Source organism: Triturus cristatus, chromosome 1_1 (assembly GCF_964204655.1).
Source record: "Triturus cristatus chromosome 1_1, aTriCri1.1, whole genome shotgun sequence".
Classification (NCBI taxonomy): Eukaryota; Metazoa; Chordata; class Amphibia; order Caudata; family Salamandridae; genus Triturus; species Triturus cristatus.
This window is the reverse complement of record NC_140579.1, coordinates 50,654,686-50,673,389: the sequence shown is the minus strand read 5'-3', so window position 1 is coordinate 50,673,389 and position 18,704 is coordinate 50,654,686. Positions and strand designations below refer to the sequence as shown.

At 44.8% G+C, this 18,704-nt stretch overlaps 1 protein-coding gene across 1 annotated transcript in view; it reads left to right on the top strand.

The window, feature by feature from the left end:
- LOC146869340 (solute carrier family 12 member 6-like) overlaps window positions 1-18,704 on the top strand; it is a 395,891-nt gene that overhangs the window by 349,691 nt on the left and 27,496 nt on the right. Inside the window, exons 12-14 of the mRNA XM_085651058.1 lie at window positions 10,803-10,977; window positions 11,585-11,703; window positions 12,513-12,611. Coding sequence (XP_085507184.1) covers window positions 10,803-10,977; window positions 11,585-11,703; window positions 12,513-12,611 — 393 coding nt within the window. The remainder of the gene's footprint in view (window positions 1-10,802; window positions 10,978-11,584; window positions 11,704-12,512; window positions 12,612-18,704) is intronic.

Below are 18,704 nucleotides of genomic sequence, written 5' to 3'. Positions count from 1 at the left end.
CAGGATGTTTAGTGGACCTCAGCTGAGCTACTCAGTGCGCGTCCGCTCTGGTCGTCCATCTTGGCCATGCTCCGACAGGTTTTAAGTTCTACTTCTTGAGATATCCATGCACAAATTGTCCATGCAACAATTTTTTACCGCCTGTAATGTGAAGGGAAATCCTCTGACACCTCTGCTCTTCTCAGCAGTTTACACTTCTTTTACTAGTTTTTGTAGATGTAATCCATTTCTGCATGTTGCCTACTGTATCTGTTCCAGATGATAGGATTGCACTTTAATTTCTTTTTCCTTGTATTGTTTGTGACTCACTTAGGATGGTTCTCTGGGTAGCCGGCTCTGGGAAAACTCCAGTTAACACCATTTAATTCAGATCTACATTATAACCATGTCTGATCCTCCTGCTAAATAAATAAATTTACGGTTTAGCATAAATATTATTCTTGGGATATGTTTTGGCAATCCATATTCAGAAGGCATTTATCGTTTGTATCCCAGCATGTGCCTAATTGTTGTGAAATGTTCAAGTACGTTTCAGCAGAAACCACAAAGAGTAGGAAAAGTCTGTTTTCTTTCAGAGAGAAAAGTTTATTAGTAGTGTTTTTCCTACTTCTGCTTCTAAAAAGATGCACAATTATATGCATGCTGTTGTACCAACTATTCAAGATAAAAGGACATTTTAGAATTTAAATAAAGGTCTACTTTGTGAAAATAATGCCATTGCCCCTTGTTAGGTCCTCAGTCTTGTTAATGACTAAATGGTGGTAAAAACGTGCTTATTGTCACGTCCTGGCTAGCTTGAAATCCATTTTGTCCCTAGCTAAGAGTAGAATTATTATGAAGTACAAGACGGTAGTGTCCAATTAAAACCCCCCTTTCATCACTGCTGTGACATTTGGCTCCCCCGCAGTTAGATGTCCAGCAAACGTCTTGTCATCAATTCTAACAACGATGGACCTCTTGTATAGGAGATCTCTGGAGTCAGTGACCCATCCTCTTATACTCTGCATTTAATCAGCAAAATATTCTGTGTCCAATTGTGTACCACCAAAACTGTTCAAGAACCTCCAGCTCATGTTGAATACCAAGGGGCTTCCCTACCTTATTTTCCTATTTATACAGGTCAAGAAGAATCATGTAAGGATATGTTGTACGATAATGATAGCAATTGGCAGGGGAATTACAGTGCTCCGGGAGATGAAGAATGGGGACGTTGGACCACCCATTGCAGATCTGCTGGTTCACCCAAATATTTGAAAATGGCTTTCATTGAATAGTGGATTTCTATTACATTTTCCTTTAGTGCACAGTAGGGAAAATAACTATTTTATCAATGGCTTCAAAGTGAAATCTTGCATATAAAGAGACCCTAGTACATGAAGACTTTTGGGAAGAAAGCCGTGATGACTCAGGCTCTAGGACAACATCCCTCTTGGTTCATAGAGTTTCTATTGTTCACCCTCTTCCAAGATATCTAGTTTCCTATGCACACTCATCCCAAACAACTGATATTTCTTCAGTTTTTTGTCACGTTGGACACCTTGAACTTTTAAATATTGCACTATTTGGATGAGTACCTGCAAAATTAATTGATGGTGGGATAAGCAGAGATCAACAACTGCAATCCTCGCTCTTCTGCATTGAAAGCTAAACAAGCTTAACACTACGGTTTAGACTGACGTGCTCCCTTCTTAAGACAACAAAATAGCTGGAGACTTGCAGCCCAGATCAAAAGCCATTCATCCCGCAAACTATGGAAGTACAATTTCATACCCTGGGCCATATCCTTAAGCACTCCACTAGTTACTTTTGAGTAACCAGGAGGCCAAACCAAGAACATCTGGTTAGCTAGTAGCAACAGATGGAAGACTATTTGCAAGACATAGTAAAGGTTATGGGAGCCTAAATTAGGTTAGTCTCATAGCATCATGCTTTCAATCTTTCCATCAGCTTCTCTTTTGAGCAACCTCAGTTTACCTTAAGAGTTTCCCACTTAAGTATTCTGTCCACAAAGGAAGGCACCTGCACATACTTTAATAGATAAATGTGTCAGAGCGGAGTTATTGACACAGCTGTGAAAACCTTTTGGCCCTAAATTAATTGTCCTTCATTAAGGATCCAGATGAATAACATGACCTTCCTCTTTTAGAGATAAAACAAGGGGGCATAAACTGAAGTATACTTTCCACCGAAGCATAGAGGTTATGGCACTGGGGAGTTTAGAACAAGGTTTCCGTTTTGAATGAGCACTTTCAAGGCCTCACCAACAACCTGGCAGAAACCCTCATCAGGTACAAAAGTTCTTCCTACAAATGGAAGCTAAATGGTTGACAGGTAAATTATGTCTTCAGCAAGTGTAGAATTCTTGTTGGTCTGTTTGCAACAATCAAACAATTGTCATTACAGCTAACTGCTTGCCTCAGTAGTAGTTGGAGTTTGAAACGCTCCATATCACTAAGGATTGTAGGAACATCCACCAGGCAGTTAGAGCACAATCGTCAAGAAAGCTATAACAGTAAAGTGAAAGTGGTCTGTCACCAGTTAGAAAGTAAGGGCCTGCATCCAGTTCTGTCCAAGCTCTCCAGCTGTGGCATAACGTCTGTCTTTGCACACTTTGACCTCCAGTACTAGTTGATCAGGGTGCATGTTGCTGGTATTTTAAGAAAAAAGAATAGAGCCAGACTCCAACTTGCTGGTATTTCAGTGCATGCTAAAAGTTTATGAAGACCTCTTTTGCACATTTTCACTGGTTGTGTAAGCGCCATGTAAATGGGATTTCAGTATGGTTCATCCTAACACAATAAGCATCTTTTCTGTACAGAAGAACCCTAGGTCAATTGGTCTTAACCTGTGGTCTGGGCATCTTTGGGCATTCGTGAAGCCTACTCAGAGGGCCCAAAACGTCTTAGAAAATTAAATAATATTAACAGATTAATAAATTGTACACAATTAGAGAAGTAAAATGTGCAATTGAAAATGTTATTTTAAAAATTCTGTAAATGCCTAGGAATTCAAAATTGGAAGCTAAAAAATAGTTCATCAAACATTCAAACAGAACATAGTATGTATGATAAGTGGCCTCAATTGAATTTAAAAAAGCTCCAACCTTCATAGTCTTGTGAATTAAATAACATTTGTCATAATTTCTATATTTTTTGTGATGATTGCTTGTTTCTGTAATGTTTTGTGGTTAAAATTCTAAAAAAATGCTTAAACGCTTAGCATGAGGTCACAGGCTTCCAGTAATTTCTCAATGGGGGTCCCTAGATTCCAAGATGATTCATTGGGGGTCCCTGAGGTCCAGCAATGATTAAGTCGGGGTCCACAGAAGTCGGAAGATTATGAACTACTGTTCTAGGCAATGCTAAGAAATAAGCAAATATGTATTACATTTGACCTTAAAGATTTTCACCTCAGTCACTATGTAGTTCTTTCCACTCTCTTTGCAGAGCCATCATTTTAAGCAAATCAGGCTCTCTATTACGTGGAAATGAAAAGATGCCTTAAGTTCTACATAGATAGAGCAAATGTTTTTAGAGCATTTCCTGGACTGTTTGTCTTCTTTGGCCATTTTCGCAAAGAGCAAACAATTTAAAAGTAATATAATTGATAAGGAGGTTGTAGCCTGCATAGCCTTCTGCCATAGCAATGGCGATAAGGATGTTTATCTCTTAAATGCTCTTAGAATTCCAACAAAGGCAGGACAGCTAGAGTTGCAGACTTTGTGCGAGTGCTATTACTGGATATCTTCAAAGCAGGAACTTGGTAGATGGGCATTACTTTCACAAACACTCCTGCTTGACCAACCCAGTCTAGCGTTTGACAGATGACGCTCGGGAACCATCCAGGTTTTTTTTATCGCACTGCTTCCCTTACGGACAATAATTAAGGAACTGTTCATTCTTATCGATAACTACAGTTGTATATAATTGGAATGTTTCAGACATTCTGTGTGACACTATATGTTCCCTTAAGAGGAAATAATTCAAATTCAGCCCAGAATGCAGAAGTCAATCTAGCCAACCTCAAATGCTGTAATTTATAATACATTCTTACTATCAGTCCATGATGTATCAATAAAGTACACCCTCTTAAGATTCTTTCTATCTCTCTTGCTCTCTCTCTCTAATATATATATATATGTATATATATATATATGTATAATATTATATATAAATAACCTGGGTTCATCAAGTCTTCACAATCAATAAATGTAACCTCTTGTGACTAATATCACACCCAGATATCAGCCAACGTTTGGAAGCCTTGTGTGAAAATCTAAGCATATCCTTGCTGCTTCCATACCAGTAAATAAGGTAATTGGAATTAGATGCTTCTAACCAAGATTGTGATGATCAGGAAGAACTGTCTCTGGCATGTAAAATAAGCTTTTCAGTTTGGTCTCAAGTATTCTGATTTCTGGTAACGCGTCATGCTTAGGTCGACAGATATCTAAGGCTGCTTTGATGAAAGAATCATTCCTACTCATCAGTCTGGCCATTCCCAAACAATAGGAAATCCATCATTCCTTAGTGAAAAAGAATATTTAGAACTATATATTTTAATAATGTTGTCAGCTGAGCATTGTGTGAGGAGAATCATCCCAAGTTCAGCCTGAATGAATCTCATAGAGATTGTACAGAAACCCAAAGCCTGGTTCAGGGATTTAGAAATCATATTTCATAGAGTTCGTGATTCTACCTATAGGAAAAGGCTGAATAAGTGTGACATTTGTAGAAGGATAGTCAGGAGAAGACACCTTCTCTTGAAAAAATAAATTGCTGCAGGGCTTGTGTTTGCAGAAACACCTGAATGAACTACAGTGTGTTGTGGACAGATGATGCCAAAGTTGAGTTGTTTGGCTGTAACACATAGGAACATATTGGGTGAAAATCGAACACTGCATACCACCACAAGAACCCCAAACCAACCATCAAGCATGGCGGTGGAGTCATGATGATTTAGATCTCCTTTGCATCGACAGGCACCAAATGCCTCGCAGTCATTGTTCCACCATTAATTCTATGTCAGGACCGTAGGCGAGGATTATGCTATTCTTTCTTCACTTTATTGAAAAGCAGCCACTTTAAAGTCAAAACTACTTTTCCCATGAACAATAGGGAAATAACATCAAAACAATAGAGTGCCAACAGATAGTGTCCCATCCATTGCACCAATCAGGAGTCCTCAGGTAGCTGATAGTCCTCTGTCCCTGACTATGCTTCCTCTTTCTTTGCTGCTTGCAGCCAAGATAAGTCTCCTTTTCCTTGTATTGCTTTCTGATGTAATTTATGGTATTGCTTAATATTGTTTTTCACCAAGATTAGTATTATCTGCACTGTTCGATTGTAGACTTTGTTACACGGCTTGACAGCCTGCGACGTTTCTTTGTGTTGATACGCGTTATCTGCACGGAGGCTGTCAGGGGCGCGCGCGCGCCATATTTTTCATTTTAAACGCGCGGCGCCCGCTTTGCCTGATAAACGAGTTTTTTCTCCGGGATAATTCAGCTGCGAGTCGCCGCTACTCGGCGCCTCACTCCGGCCGTGGGAGTCTCCCTGCTCCCTAGCGGCCGTACCTCAGAGGGCGCCTGAGAGCGTCTCTGATGCGGCGCGCGCCTGGGATTCCGCACATCCCTGAGCACGTCGGATCCCAGGCTGCATCGCCGCGTGAGCCTTGTCGCATCTGCCCTACACCCCTGACAAGAGTCTGTGCTATATGCCTTTAGGCATTTATTTTTTTTATAATTTCCTTCACACGCCCCCTTGATCGCCCGTTTTCACAGGTCTGTAACTGCTGTTAAGCAGTCTTTGGCAGCGTTTCACTGCCTGGGGATCCGTATTCTATAGGCCAACAACACTCTGTTTAGAGTCTGTAGTACAGATTCAATCTGCAGGGATCCATTGGCTGGCAGACTGCCCAATTATATATATATTTGCACCAGGGCTGTTTGGGTCCCAGGCTTTGGGCCTTAAATTGCGAGCACTGCACGGCCATATTACCGGCTGACACCCAGCCCCCCTTTATTAGAGGTTTACCTCCTAGTTTCTACAGCCCTAGTCATCACTTACCTGTTATTCTACTTACCTCTCCATGGAGAACTATCAAGAAGATGTCTATCAAGACGATCAATGGGAAGAGGACCCACTTGCGGCTCTTCCATGGGATGATGACTTTTATGATGCGGTTGATGACTCTATACATAAGGCGGTAGAGCAGGCCATTACCCCTCTTGAAGAGCGACTGTCCCGAAAAATTGACCAGGCCTGCGAAAAGCTAGCCAGAGCCACGCAGGCTTCGTCCAAAGGTCTTTTCCCCAGCCGTCCGGCCTCGGACATACACCAACCACCAGCCAAACGTACTAGGGAGGCGGGGGTGGATTCTCATGCTTTCAGCCGCCTTAAACAAGCCTTTCTTGCAAGTTCTGTCCCGCCGGCAACCCCCTCTACTTCGGCAGACGGGGACCCTGGGGACGCGGACGCCTCTCCTGAACAGTCCCGTCCCTGGCTTCCTTCCAAGTCAGCGCCAACCTCTAGCGAGCCAAATTTGTGTGCGGACATGCTGGACCCGGACGACGTCTTGCATCCACGCTCCTCTGACTGGGCCCCCTCCGAGAAGGTCACCCAGTATGTGGCCAGCAGGATCCGGCGCCCTCTCGAGCCAACAGCTCGTAGTTGCCTTGGGGCAGAGTGCCCCTGTCTCTCCTTGGAAGGGAAGGTAGCCGCCACTCCTGAGATTGACCCCAGAATGGCTACCTTTTTACAAAAATTTGTCAAAGACCCTAAGAAAGGCATCGACAGGTCCTGGCGTGCCTGTCAAGACAAACTACTGGCTGTCTTGGGGCCCGCTACCAAAATCCTAGATATGGCCGAAGAGGCCAAGGCCTCGGACTCTCTCATATCCCCCGAACATCTCTCCTCCTGGGTCCAACGTGTAGTGGTGTTCCTCAGGGACGCCAACTGCACGCTTTCCACAGAGCGGCGCAGGTCGCTTCTAATCAAGGTTGACCCCAAACTTGGGGACCTGGCAGACACTGAAGCGGGACCAGTCGCACAGGCTGGCCTCTTAAGCGAACCCTTTATCAAGGAGCTAGGGAGGTTTGTTAACACCTGTACCTCCCTGGATAGAGCGCAGACTTTCATCAGGAAGGTGTTTCGCCCTCGGGTTTTCCGCGGGGCCGGACGAGGTAGGGGCCGCTCGTCCGGCCGTCCAAATCAGCACAGTGGGCAAGGCTCCAGTCAAGGACAATATCAAGATCAACCCCGCTTTGGGAACTTTTACCCCACCGATGGACGCCGAGGCAACAACAGAGGTGGCAGAGGAGGAGGCTGATCCAATTCTTCCGGTGAGTGTTCTCCCTTCTTCCCTTCTAAAAGTGGGGGGGCCGCCTGGCGCATTTTTTCCCAATGTGGACTTCCATCATGGGGGATGCTTGGGTTCTGCAGACTGTAAGGGGCTTTCACATAAAGCTTCAGGGGACCCCTTTGCAACGCACTCCTTCCCGTCCACTCTGTTTTTCCGAGGCAGACGCTGTCCTGGTCGACCAGGAGGTCCATTCTCTTCTAGACAAAGGGGCAATAGTAGAAACCCTGCAGCACCCCAGAGGTTTCCTCAGCAACCTCTTCCTCGTAGACAAAGTGGACGGGGGCCAGCGCCCGGTCATCAATTTACACGAAATCAACGAGTGGCTAGTTTATCGCCACTTCAAGATGGAGGGGATCCATCTTCTTCGCGATATTCTCTGTCCGGGTGACTGGATGGCGCGCCTCGACCTTAAATACGCTTACTTAGTGATCCCTATCTTTCCCCCTCACCGCCGATTCCTGCAGTTCCTTTGGCGCAACAAGACTTACGAGTTCTCCACTCTCCCATTCGGCCTGTCCTCCGCTCCCTGGTGTTTCACCAAGGTTCTGCGGCCGGCGATAGAACGTCTTCAGGCGTCGGGCATGCGACTCATCGTCTATTTAGATGACATTCTGCTAATGGCGCAGGATCCTCGAACCCTTTCTCGGCACCTGCAAACCGCGGTGGATCTCCTTCAGAACCTAGGGTTCGTGATAAACGAAACCAAGTCCACTCTGGTTCCTTCCCAAAAAGTAGTATTTCTCGGTTTCTTAATAGACTCCATGGAATCTACTCTCAGCCTTCCTGCTCGCAAGATGCCGAAAATTCGCAACGAGATTCGGAGGTCTTTATCCCTGACTCAGATTTCCCTCAGACAATTAGCTCGGGTGGTGGGCTTACTATCTGCATCCATCCAAGCTATCTTCCCGGGCCCGCTTCACTACAGAGCACTTCAACGTCTCAAAGCGGCGCATCTCCGCAAGGGCCGATCATACTCCCACAAAGTGGGTCTGACACCGGAGGCCAGGGAAGAGCTTCAGTGGTGGCTTTCCAACATGGAAGCCTGGAATGGTCGGGCCATTTTGGGTCCGCGCCAGACATCGTTATCGAGTCCGACGCGAGCAGATCCGGCTGGGGCGCGAAGTGTGGCGACTTCACCACGGGGGGGTGTTGAATCTATTCCAATCATGGCAACCGAATAGATTCCTCTCCAGGAAGGAACTGTCAGCGAAGCTAGCCATGCTACTGTGTCTGATCTCTTGCAGACGGGTTTCGGACGACAGAGCTCTGGATATGTCCGGCAGAATGTTCTCCCCCGCTGGTGTAACGTTCACCATTCGTAGGCGCACTAAATGCGGTACGACTTCTGTGTCCTACTCCACCTTTCCGGACTCCCCGAAATTATGTGTTGTTGCGTGTCTCAAAGCTTATGAGGAGATGACAGAGGAATTCAGGGCTCCTGGGGAACGCCAGTTGCTCATAGCACTATAAAAGCCCCACAAGGCGGTGTCTTCCCCCACGATTGCCCTTTGGGTGCGCTGGATAATGCAAGAAGCAGGCATTTATGTACGAGCGTTTGGTTCTCATTCTACCAGAGGTGCTATGGCCTCTAAAGCTTTTACCCTGGGAGCTCATCTGGAAGACATCCTGAATGCTGCGGATTGGTCTTCAGACTCTACCTTTAAACGGTTTTACTTCAAACCGGTGGTTTACATGGCTCATTTGGTTGTGAGCAACCTTTAAACGAGCATAATCCTCGCCTCCGGTCCTGACATAGAATGAAAAATTTCCTAGCTAACGTAACGGAAAGTTTCAATTCTATTAAGGACTCAGAGGCGAGGATTATCCCACCCAGGGTACAACTTCGTTGACTACCTTCCCTCCCTCGTATTTGAGTAAGTACGATGTTTTAGTACTGGTGTTTTGATATGATTCCAATGTATTGTACTTGCATACATACTTTGAAGTTTCTTTCCTCAGGGCTAAACCTTAGCCATTACTGTCGCTCATGCTTTTTTTAATTTCCAGGGGATTCAAGCAAACAAGACTCCTGATGCGGGTTCACTGGCTGACCGAGCGACGAAAGAGGAAGCATAGTCAGGGACAGAGGACTATCAGCTACCTGAGGACTCCTGATTCGTGCAATGGATGGGACACTCTATGTGTGGGCACTCTATTGTTTTGATGGTATTTCCCTATTGTTCATGGGAAAAGTAGTTTTGACTTTAAAGTGGCTGCAATTCAATAAAGTGAAGAAAGAGTAGCATAATCCTCGCCGCCGAGTCCTTAATAGAATTGAAACTTTCCGTTACGTTAGCTAGGAAATTTTTCATTCCTCTCTACAACTGCTCCTTCCGAGGAAATTGTGAGAGCACTTGTCCAACAGCTAAAGCTTAGCTGGAAGTGGTTACTGTGAAATAATTTTCAAAAAAGGCTTCTAGTGAGCAGGATTGGTGGGTCAGTGCCACAATGGATAAGGCATTGGCCTTTTAAGCCAGGGATTTTGAGTTCGAGTCCCACCTGAGGTCTAGGCTTCATCCTTCTAGACGTTTGGAGAAACCTAGATATATTCTCTAGGCTTACTCTCAGAAGCTTTCTACAGATCAGGTACTTTAAATTGCCCCATTCTACTTCTTCCTACTCAGTATTACCACTTCAGCATAGTGCAAGTATGATGACATTGCGGACTTCTGAGTTCTATCTTGTTAGCTACTTCGTTACTTGAGTCCTTAAGTATGGATAATACTAATAGTGAATTTATGCTTATGACATAATGAAAACTGGTTCCCTGTGGTCTGTTGTATCTCTGTGGCTTCAGTGCCTGATGATCTTATGGTTGATGACCTTGATCTACTGATCTTGAAGGCATTGGCTGGTTTTGAGTGTAGTTGTAGGAGGTCATTGAGTCTGTTCTGTATGGTGGTTCTCCTTCTATACCCCCCAGCTCCCCACTCAAGGTATCCATATGGCTCAAGTGTTGGTAACTAATGTTATGTTGAATGTTTGCAATGCTGTTTTTATGTGGTCACACTTGTGACTATTGAGGCAGAATCTAACTCCCTGATTCTGTAATCTTTGTATTTTCTTTTTCTGTCATTTGTTTTGGAATCCAAAATGGGCGACATTAAGTAATAGAAAGTAATGCATAATCCACAGTAAATGCAGATTGAGGTTTATTAAGGCAATTTAGTTGATTTAAAGCCATGCTTGGGATAGCCTGCAGATTATTTAATCCAGGGAGCATTGAAGTATTCCTCCTTTTACTGCTTTGTAGAAGGTCGGTTTTTGATGCTTATTTTACACCTGCATTGGCTGAGATGGTCTACCCTACCTTATGGGTTTTCCATAGATTCGTTGTGCACAAGGCAACCAATTACGCTCTTTTGTCTGTGATGTATTATTTTAGAGAACACATTTCTAAACTGTCCAGCAAACACCAAACTCGTGTTCCCTTTCCTCAGGTTTGGCCATGCAGTGAACAGGAACTTGGTTGTTGGTACACTGTCATGGCCATCTCCTTGGGTGATTGTGATTGGATCCTTCTTCTCCACCTGTGGAGCCGGTCTTCAGAGCCTGACTGGTGCCCCACGACTTCTGCAAGCCATAGCCAAGGACAATATAATTCCGTTCCTGCGGGTAAGAGTTCTCCATTATCATATTTTAACATCTGCCACAATGCCACCTGCCACTCCCCCTATGAACAAACACCCCTGTTCCTACTGGTACGATATTTCCATCAGCTTATTGTTTTTCAGTGATGTATGTGACTTTTGCCCTTTTTACCTTCAGCATTTAGACTGAAACACTTGGAGCACATGGTCTGTTTTTTAAGCCATGGTTTGTTTTTTAAGCCATGGTCTCTTTTTTTAAGCCAGATACACTGACTCGCCTTCAGTCCAACCAAATAAACCCTCATCTCATGCAGTCCTCAATGATTTCAGTCAATCTGACAAAGCAGAAAGAATAATCCAATATGTGAGGGCGAAATCATCCAATCCTCTCTTTTTACCTTCACCTCACCGGGGATGACTCACTGACTGCCTTTGCATGCTTTGGAGCAATACAATGCCCACCACACACTTCTGACTAGGGACACTCATTTGCTAGTATGAGCAATCCTGGTCAGCACTTCCATGTGTGAGGTCCAAGCCATATTTCTTTCGAAGAGCACTCTAACCAGGTACACATAGTCTTCCATGTCTGAACTTTGTCCTAATTAGCTACTTATTTCTCAACCCAACAGGTCTTTGGGCATGGAAAGTCAAATGGTGAACCGACATGGGCGCTCCTCCTGACAGCTGCCATTGCAGAATTGGGTATCCTCATTGCTTCGCTGGACCTTGTGGCACCAATCCTCTCCATGTACGTGTTCTCGCATTGCTGTGGTTTAAATATCCCTTCATAGAAACCACAGTGTATTCATAACTCTCTTCTTTAGTCTTTGATGGACTCTAAACCTGAGAGATTAATTTGTTGACTAAAGCAGTTCATTTCCTTTTTTTGTTTAAATTTGTTTGAGTTTTAACATTTTAGATACAGTTTGACAAACTTCTATTCAAATTGCATGCATGATTTGCATAATTGAACATACACCAATGAGAATCTGCATAAGGAGAGCGCGCATTCCTTATATTGTTTGCGCGTCATATAACATGTATTGTGAGTGTTAATACTTAAAAAAACAGGGTATATATTAACTGGGGCATTTTTGTGTCGTATCATTTATAAACCAGTTCATTCTTAGATTCATGTTCCTCTGTTTCAATAATATTGTCATTCTGTGATGAGTTATTTCTTGTCCTCAAGAAAGGCATCACAGCATGTGAAGGATTCTTGGACTGTTCTCTGGAAGGATCGACTGCAGGAATATTTGTAGCAGTAAGTGGGCAGATGAGTCAAATAAATGAGGTCGGTCTTTGAAAAGATCACCTTAAGATATCAATGGAAGTCTATGGCTTTTGCCTGTTCTATTGTTACTATCAAGCCCGCATGACTACGACAAGTTTAGCAACCTCTGAAGTCTGTCAGCAGTTAGTGCCACTCTATTTTGTCTTGAAAGTCATGTTGTTTTCGTGACAATGGTCTTAGACGGGTATTATTGATAGAGTGCCAAATGCCAATCTGAGTGCCGTTTTAATACATTTTGTATTTCTCTTTTTCATTGTCCCCAGGTTTTTTCTGATGTGTTACCTCTTTGTGAATTTAGCATGTGCTTTGCAGACTTTGCTCCGTTCTCCCAATTGGCGCCCCCGATTTCATTATTACCACTGGTAAGTGTTGTTGATTTGCCAAATATTTTAGCACATTAGCATTGTGGGCAGACAAAAATAAGGTCAGCCTCTTGCCTTTGGTTTGCAAAAAAAAATTAAGCAAGCTGTCAAAAATGATCGACCCTCACTGCTTAAATATTTATTTTCAAGGTCATGCAGCTCTTCTCTAATCAGAGGTGAGAATTCCTCATGCTTGTGTTTTGAGGAATACGTGGAAGTACACAAATCATGTGATGCTGTTTGTAAGTTTCAAGCTGCTGCAAGTATCTTTTTCTTTTACTGCTCACCTTTGGAATATCCCAAGGCGCTACTCTGGATCCGGACATATTTAGAGCAGTTCTTCCTCGGATGGTGCCATGTGATTCTGCATTTACTTTGTTCCACCCTTAAATGAACAGAGCAGAGACACTTATAGGTGCCGCTCTTGCTCTGTGACGTCCGTTCCTTCCTTGCTGTTCCTTTGAAGTCAGGTCAGTTGACACGTTTTTTCATTGAATTTCAGTGTCAAGGTAACCATGTCCCCAACTAAAGCTGCAGGGTTCCAGTCATCTCATGGCTGCAGTAAACAGTTGTCTGTTGACCTGTGACAGGTCGTCCGTTCAGTCTCAAGCAGACAAAGATGTGCTCGACTCAAACCTGCCACTGAACTATCCATAGAGACATTCTGAAAGTGGCAAGGTGCCAATCGATCTCACTTCCAGCCCCTGATTGAGGAACCGATTTCACAGTTGATATCTAATTACAAACAAAAATGAAGAACCTGTCTCTGATTGCGTAAAGCGGAAGTACCTCGCTGTGGAAGGAGAGCAAATCTCCAAAGGGGTCGAGCTTCAGTAGTAAACAGTAACCAGTGCCACATACTTGTTTTGAATTCTTTACTATTTACTCAGGATGAGTATCCGCATCTGGTATGGCAAACTATAAAAAACAATGGGGCGGCTTGAGGTAAGCTCCGGTCCGACGGTGGCACTGGAAAGACTTTTCAGTGAGGCTGTTGCAACCTAGTTTACAGAAAGAACCATTTCATTCCGGTCATATGATTTGAAAGAGACATGTGGCGATTTGGCCTCCGTCGGACCTGCGCTGACCTCATGCCGCACCCATTGGTATGTATAGCGGACCCCCAGCGTCGATATTGGTTGGCATATTGAGGAATACGCCTGATCTTCAACAGCATTTTACCGAAAAGGGAGTTTGAGCTCGTAGCTTCCTTTGTTCCAGTATCTCCCATAAATCCATTTCTATCTGTTGCTTTTGGGGATCCAAGAACTCCTGTGAATTTGGTCATTGTACGTCTATTGGATTGTAGATTATCAGAACAAGATCATGTATCCTTCCCTGAGGACAGTCCTCGGCGGATCACTTCATTTCTATCTGGGCAACAACTATTCTATTTCTTTGTTGTCCCTCTCTGATGTTCCTGACAAGAGCTGAGGCAATCTTTGTGTGGACCTTCAATTGTATTTCTTTTCTCCCCCTCAACTTTTCAACCCCACATCGAGTTAAGAAATTGTTCGTTTGAGCACCCTGAGGAAGGTTTGGTCCTACGTCGGCACATGACGAAACAGGAACATGAGGAGCACTCCTCTGGATGATGCTGTTTACATCATATATTGTAAAAAAAAATCAATGTACAAAACTGAATGTTGGTGACCAGACTTATGTTCTACATCAAAAGACTAATTGAAATGTTTTCTAGCACACTAAGCTTTATCAGAACTCTCCAAGTGAAGTATAAGATTTTGATCCTTTTATCATTACATGCATTCCTGTTTGTGTTTACAAATGCTAGTCCATTTATATTTTGTGTCTGTTGGTGGAAATAGTTTGTATGTGGTATGTATGATTGCTGTGTAGGAGAGACTGAATAGAATGAGTGAATGGGGGTGACAGAAGAAGGTTAAATTTGTACTTATAACATATTACTGTGTAGTTTCATAAGTGGTCATAATATATGTATATAAACGGCTGATACCCATTTTCATTAAATGGTAAAGAATTCAAAACAAGTATGTGGCAGGTTATTGTTTAATATTGAGCAGTGAGATCTTTCCGCTTTACGCAATCCGAGGCAGGTTTTTCCTCTTTGTTTGTATTTAGGCTTCCTGATTTCTCTTGTAGCCTCCCTGCATTATAGTTCGGAGGGCCTCTTTTTATTTGTTATCAATGAGCTCAGAGTTTCCTAGGCCATTGCCGATGTCCCCGCAGGTGGAGGCATTTACGAAGGCCATAGTATGTATTGCTGGCACTCTTCCAGCTCCATGTGGCATGTTTTCACAGCCCAAGTGTCCGCTCATTGGTCAGCAATCTGCACCATCGGAGCCCCTGGAACCTGCCTTGGGGTCTCTGATGCTGCCTTCCAATCCAGCTCCAATACCCGCGTCACTCCCTTCTTTGTGAACGCCACTCCCGACGTCACTGGAGGGGATTCTGTGTCGACCCCAGGTTACAGCCCCAACCCCTCTCGACACCTACTAAGGTCACACTTTGCTGTACTCCAGCCCCAGGTCACATAAAATCTGATTTAGAAAACATTCTTCAGCGGTCACATACCTGTCTTCAGTTGCTTTCTATTTCGATTCTGACCATAGCTCCAGCTGGAGATTTCAATGGAGATAATGGGATGATTTACCCTGCATTATGATGGTGACAGTTAATATTTGGCTTCGCAAGAGGCCGGTGGGCTGAATACTTCCCCTGATACAGGAATGGTTTCCCCCCTTCGGCTGTCAATGGGCAAGAGTGTTTCCTTTGTAGAAGTTATCAGACACGCTGCTGAGGTCCTGGATTGACAACTGACTTCTGTTGAGGTTAAAACAAATGTGGTTACAGAAATTCATCAACTGCTGTTCAATAATGCCCTAACCAACACCCTTTTGGGCACTTGGACTAAAGCTTGCTCTTGCCCACTTTTGGGCACTTGTTCTAAAGCTTGCCCACAAGTGAACAGACAGTTGGCCAGACGCCACAGGCTGATGCCTGGCAACCCTCGTTTCTATATGCATCGTCCTCCGCCTGTGAGTTTTGTGGGCCAAGCATCCACTAGCAAAATTATTCTTAATGCTTTCACTATGACTCCCTCGTCCCCGGACAGGAAGTCGAAAACCATTGAGGGGCTTTGGAAACAAATGTTATTTGCGGTCAGTCTAGCCTTGAAGCAGGTCAATGTCGATTGCTTACTGGGCCGTAATACGCATAGCAGCTGGGACATGGCCTGCAAGATGTTGCTGGCAGCTACTTAGGAGTTAAGAGCCTCTCTGGCTCAAACCATTCAGGATGTGATTAAATATATAATTTGGACTGGCCTGTTCACTATAGATTGTTTGCAGCGAGCAGTTGGCACTGGTGTGGTGCCACGCATTGATGAGATCTGCAGGCTTTTCTGGGGATGTGCAGGCATCTCCCATGGATATGCCTTTTTATTTTTACTCATTCCTGGTGGGCGAAAAGCTAATTCCCCTTTGGAGCACTTCAATAAAAGCTGGGCTACAGTGCACTCTTTGTGCCTTTTCGACCCCTGCCAGACAGTTAACGCAACAATTTCAGGTCTTCAGGGCTCCTCCAGAGGTTTGGTGTGTAGAAAGTGCCAGGCTCCAATCAGCCCAGTTCTAGGTAACTCATCCCTTTCGTGGCCAGTTACGAAGACTGAGCTGACCACATGCAGGTCACCAGGGGCACTGATCGTCCCAGCCAAGATCCTCTGCGTAATCTGCCTCTAAACCACTTTACTTTGCCCTTAGCAGCTCATCACCAGACTATGGGAGGCAGGACTCAACATTTTCTTACAGAGTGACTGTCCATTACAACTGACAGATGGGACCCCCCAGATAGTTCAACAAGGCTATGCCCTGTCGTTTCTTTCTGACCCACTGTATCAGAGCAGCACCTATCCATTTCACTTCAAGAGAGGTGAGCTCTTCTGTCCATAGATGCTGTAGAGAAGGTGCAAACGTCAGAGATAGGACTAGGTTATTTCTCCGCTATTCCTTCATGCCAAAGAAGCATGGAGTCCTTCATCCTATTTTAGATCTTCATCCTGTAATTGCCTTATTGTTCAAAATTCAAAATGCTCATGCTGGCCTAGGTTCTCGCTGCCCTGGATCTTAGTTAATGGCTTGTCGCCCTGGACCTGAAGGATGCATACTTTAATGTGACGGTGCTGCAGCCACAGAGACGGCACCTATGGTTCAAAGTCGGCCCGGTGCGTTTTTAATTTGATATGCTCACTTTCGGCCTTACCAGTGTGGGCGTTCACAAAAATGATGGTGGTGGTTGCTGCCCAATGTCTGAGGTTGGGGATGCCAGTTTTCCCCTACCTTGATGACAGGCCTTTCAAGACGGGCTCACCGTAGTAAGTAGTAGACTGCATAAAGACGACAGTGAACCTCCTGGAATCCTTGGGGTTCTCAAACAATGAGCCAAACTCATGCCTGCCTCCTTTGCAGAGGTTTTCTTTTACTGGAGCTGTTCTGGACACAGTGCAGTTCGGCGCCTTCCCTCCGTTCCACTGTGACCAGGACATTCAGGCTTTGATCCTGGTGTTTCAGCATCAGATCTGGATCTTGTTGAGAGCAGCTCTGAGACTTCCTGGCCTCGTGCATCCTGCTTATCCATTCCACCAGGTGGCATATGCTGACTCTGCAGTGGGATCTGAAGTCTGTGGGCCCAGTGCCAAGGGAACTTGCCATGCATCATTCAGGTTTTGGAGGCGACTGCAAAAGACCCACAATGGTGACTACTTGTATGAATTCTAACCAGCGGTAGACCCTTCCCCATCCAGAGCTGATGGTGGTGATGGATGCATCACTGCTGGGCTGAGGGGCCATCTGGAGGGCTATGCTCTCCAGTGAAATCACGGCTCCTAATAAATCTATTAGAGCTGCAGGCCATCCACCTAGCATTGAAGGACTTCTTGCAGTCTATCAAGGTAAGGCTGGTGCAAGTTCTCACAAATAACGCTACCACTATATGATACTGCAACAAGCAGTGCAGAGTTTGGTCCTGTGCCCAGAGGCTATGCACCTCTGGAACTAGCTGAAGCATTCGGGCCTCTCCCTGATCGTGATACACCCGGCAAGATCTTTAAATGCCAAAGTGGATGAGCTCAGATGGCAACACTTGGGGGATCACAAATGGCAGTTGCACACGGATGTGGCGCAGTGTATCCAACAGTTGGAAGAACCCAGGGTGGGTCTTTTCACGACCGTTGAGAAAATGCAGTGTCAAAACTTCTGTGTTAGCATTCCTAAGAACACTCCTCTAGGAGACTCATTTAGCCTTGAATGGAGCTTAGGACTCCTGTATGCCTCTTCTGCCCCAGCTTCTGAAGATTAGGAAAGACCCGGTCCAATTAATCCTAGTGGCTCTGGATTAGGCCAGGACGATGTGGTACCCTCACCTACTGGGCATGAGCATCTGTCCTCTGATCAGGCTGGCACTTCAGGAAGATCTCCTGTTGCAGCAGCAGGGAAAGGTTCTGCACACAGACCTGCGTAAAGTGCACCTCCATGCTTGGAGATTGAGCGGCAGCAATTCATTGCATTCGATCTACTACCTGAGGTTGCGAAAGTCGGATTATGCCGGGCAATGGGTAAGTTTGTAGCCTGTTATGGAGTGTGTAAAGCAGGTCTGTTGCAAGCCAAACTGCTGGATGTTTTATGGTTTGTTTTATATTTGTACCAGCAAGGTCCTGCAGTTGGCACTATGAAAGGTCATTTGTCTGTCCTTTCGGCCTTTTTACATTCGCCAGACCAGCCATCCTTCTTTATGTCACCTGTTGCAATGAGATTTCTAAAGGGTTTGATACTTGCATTCCCTCACAAACCATTTGTGATGCCACAGTAGGATCAAATTTTGGTTCTGATGCACCTCGTGTACCGGCCCTTCTAGCCAATCCATGGCTGCTCGCTGTGCCTTCCAACTCTCAACATTGCTCAGGGCAATCCCTTAAGATCGTCTCATGAGTGTGCTGCAAAGTGTCTTGTTGCAGCCGCCCCACATCACCTCTCTTCTAGACAAACTATAGCTGAGGGCCACCGCGGCTTTTTTGCCAACAATTGTGACTCCTTTTCACATCGGACAATCCATTACTCC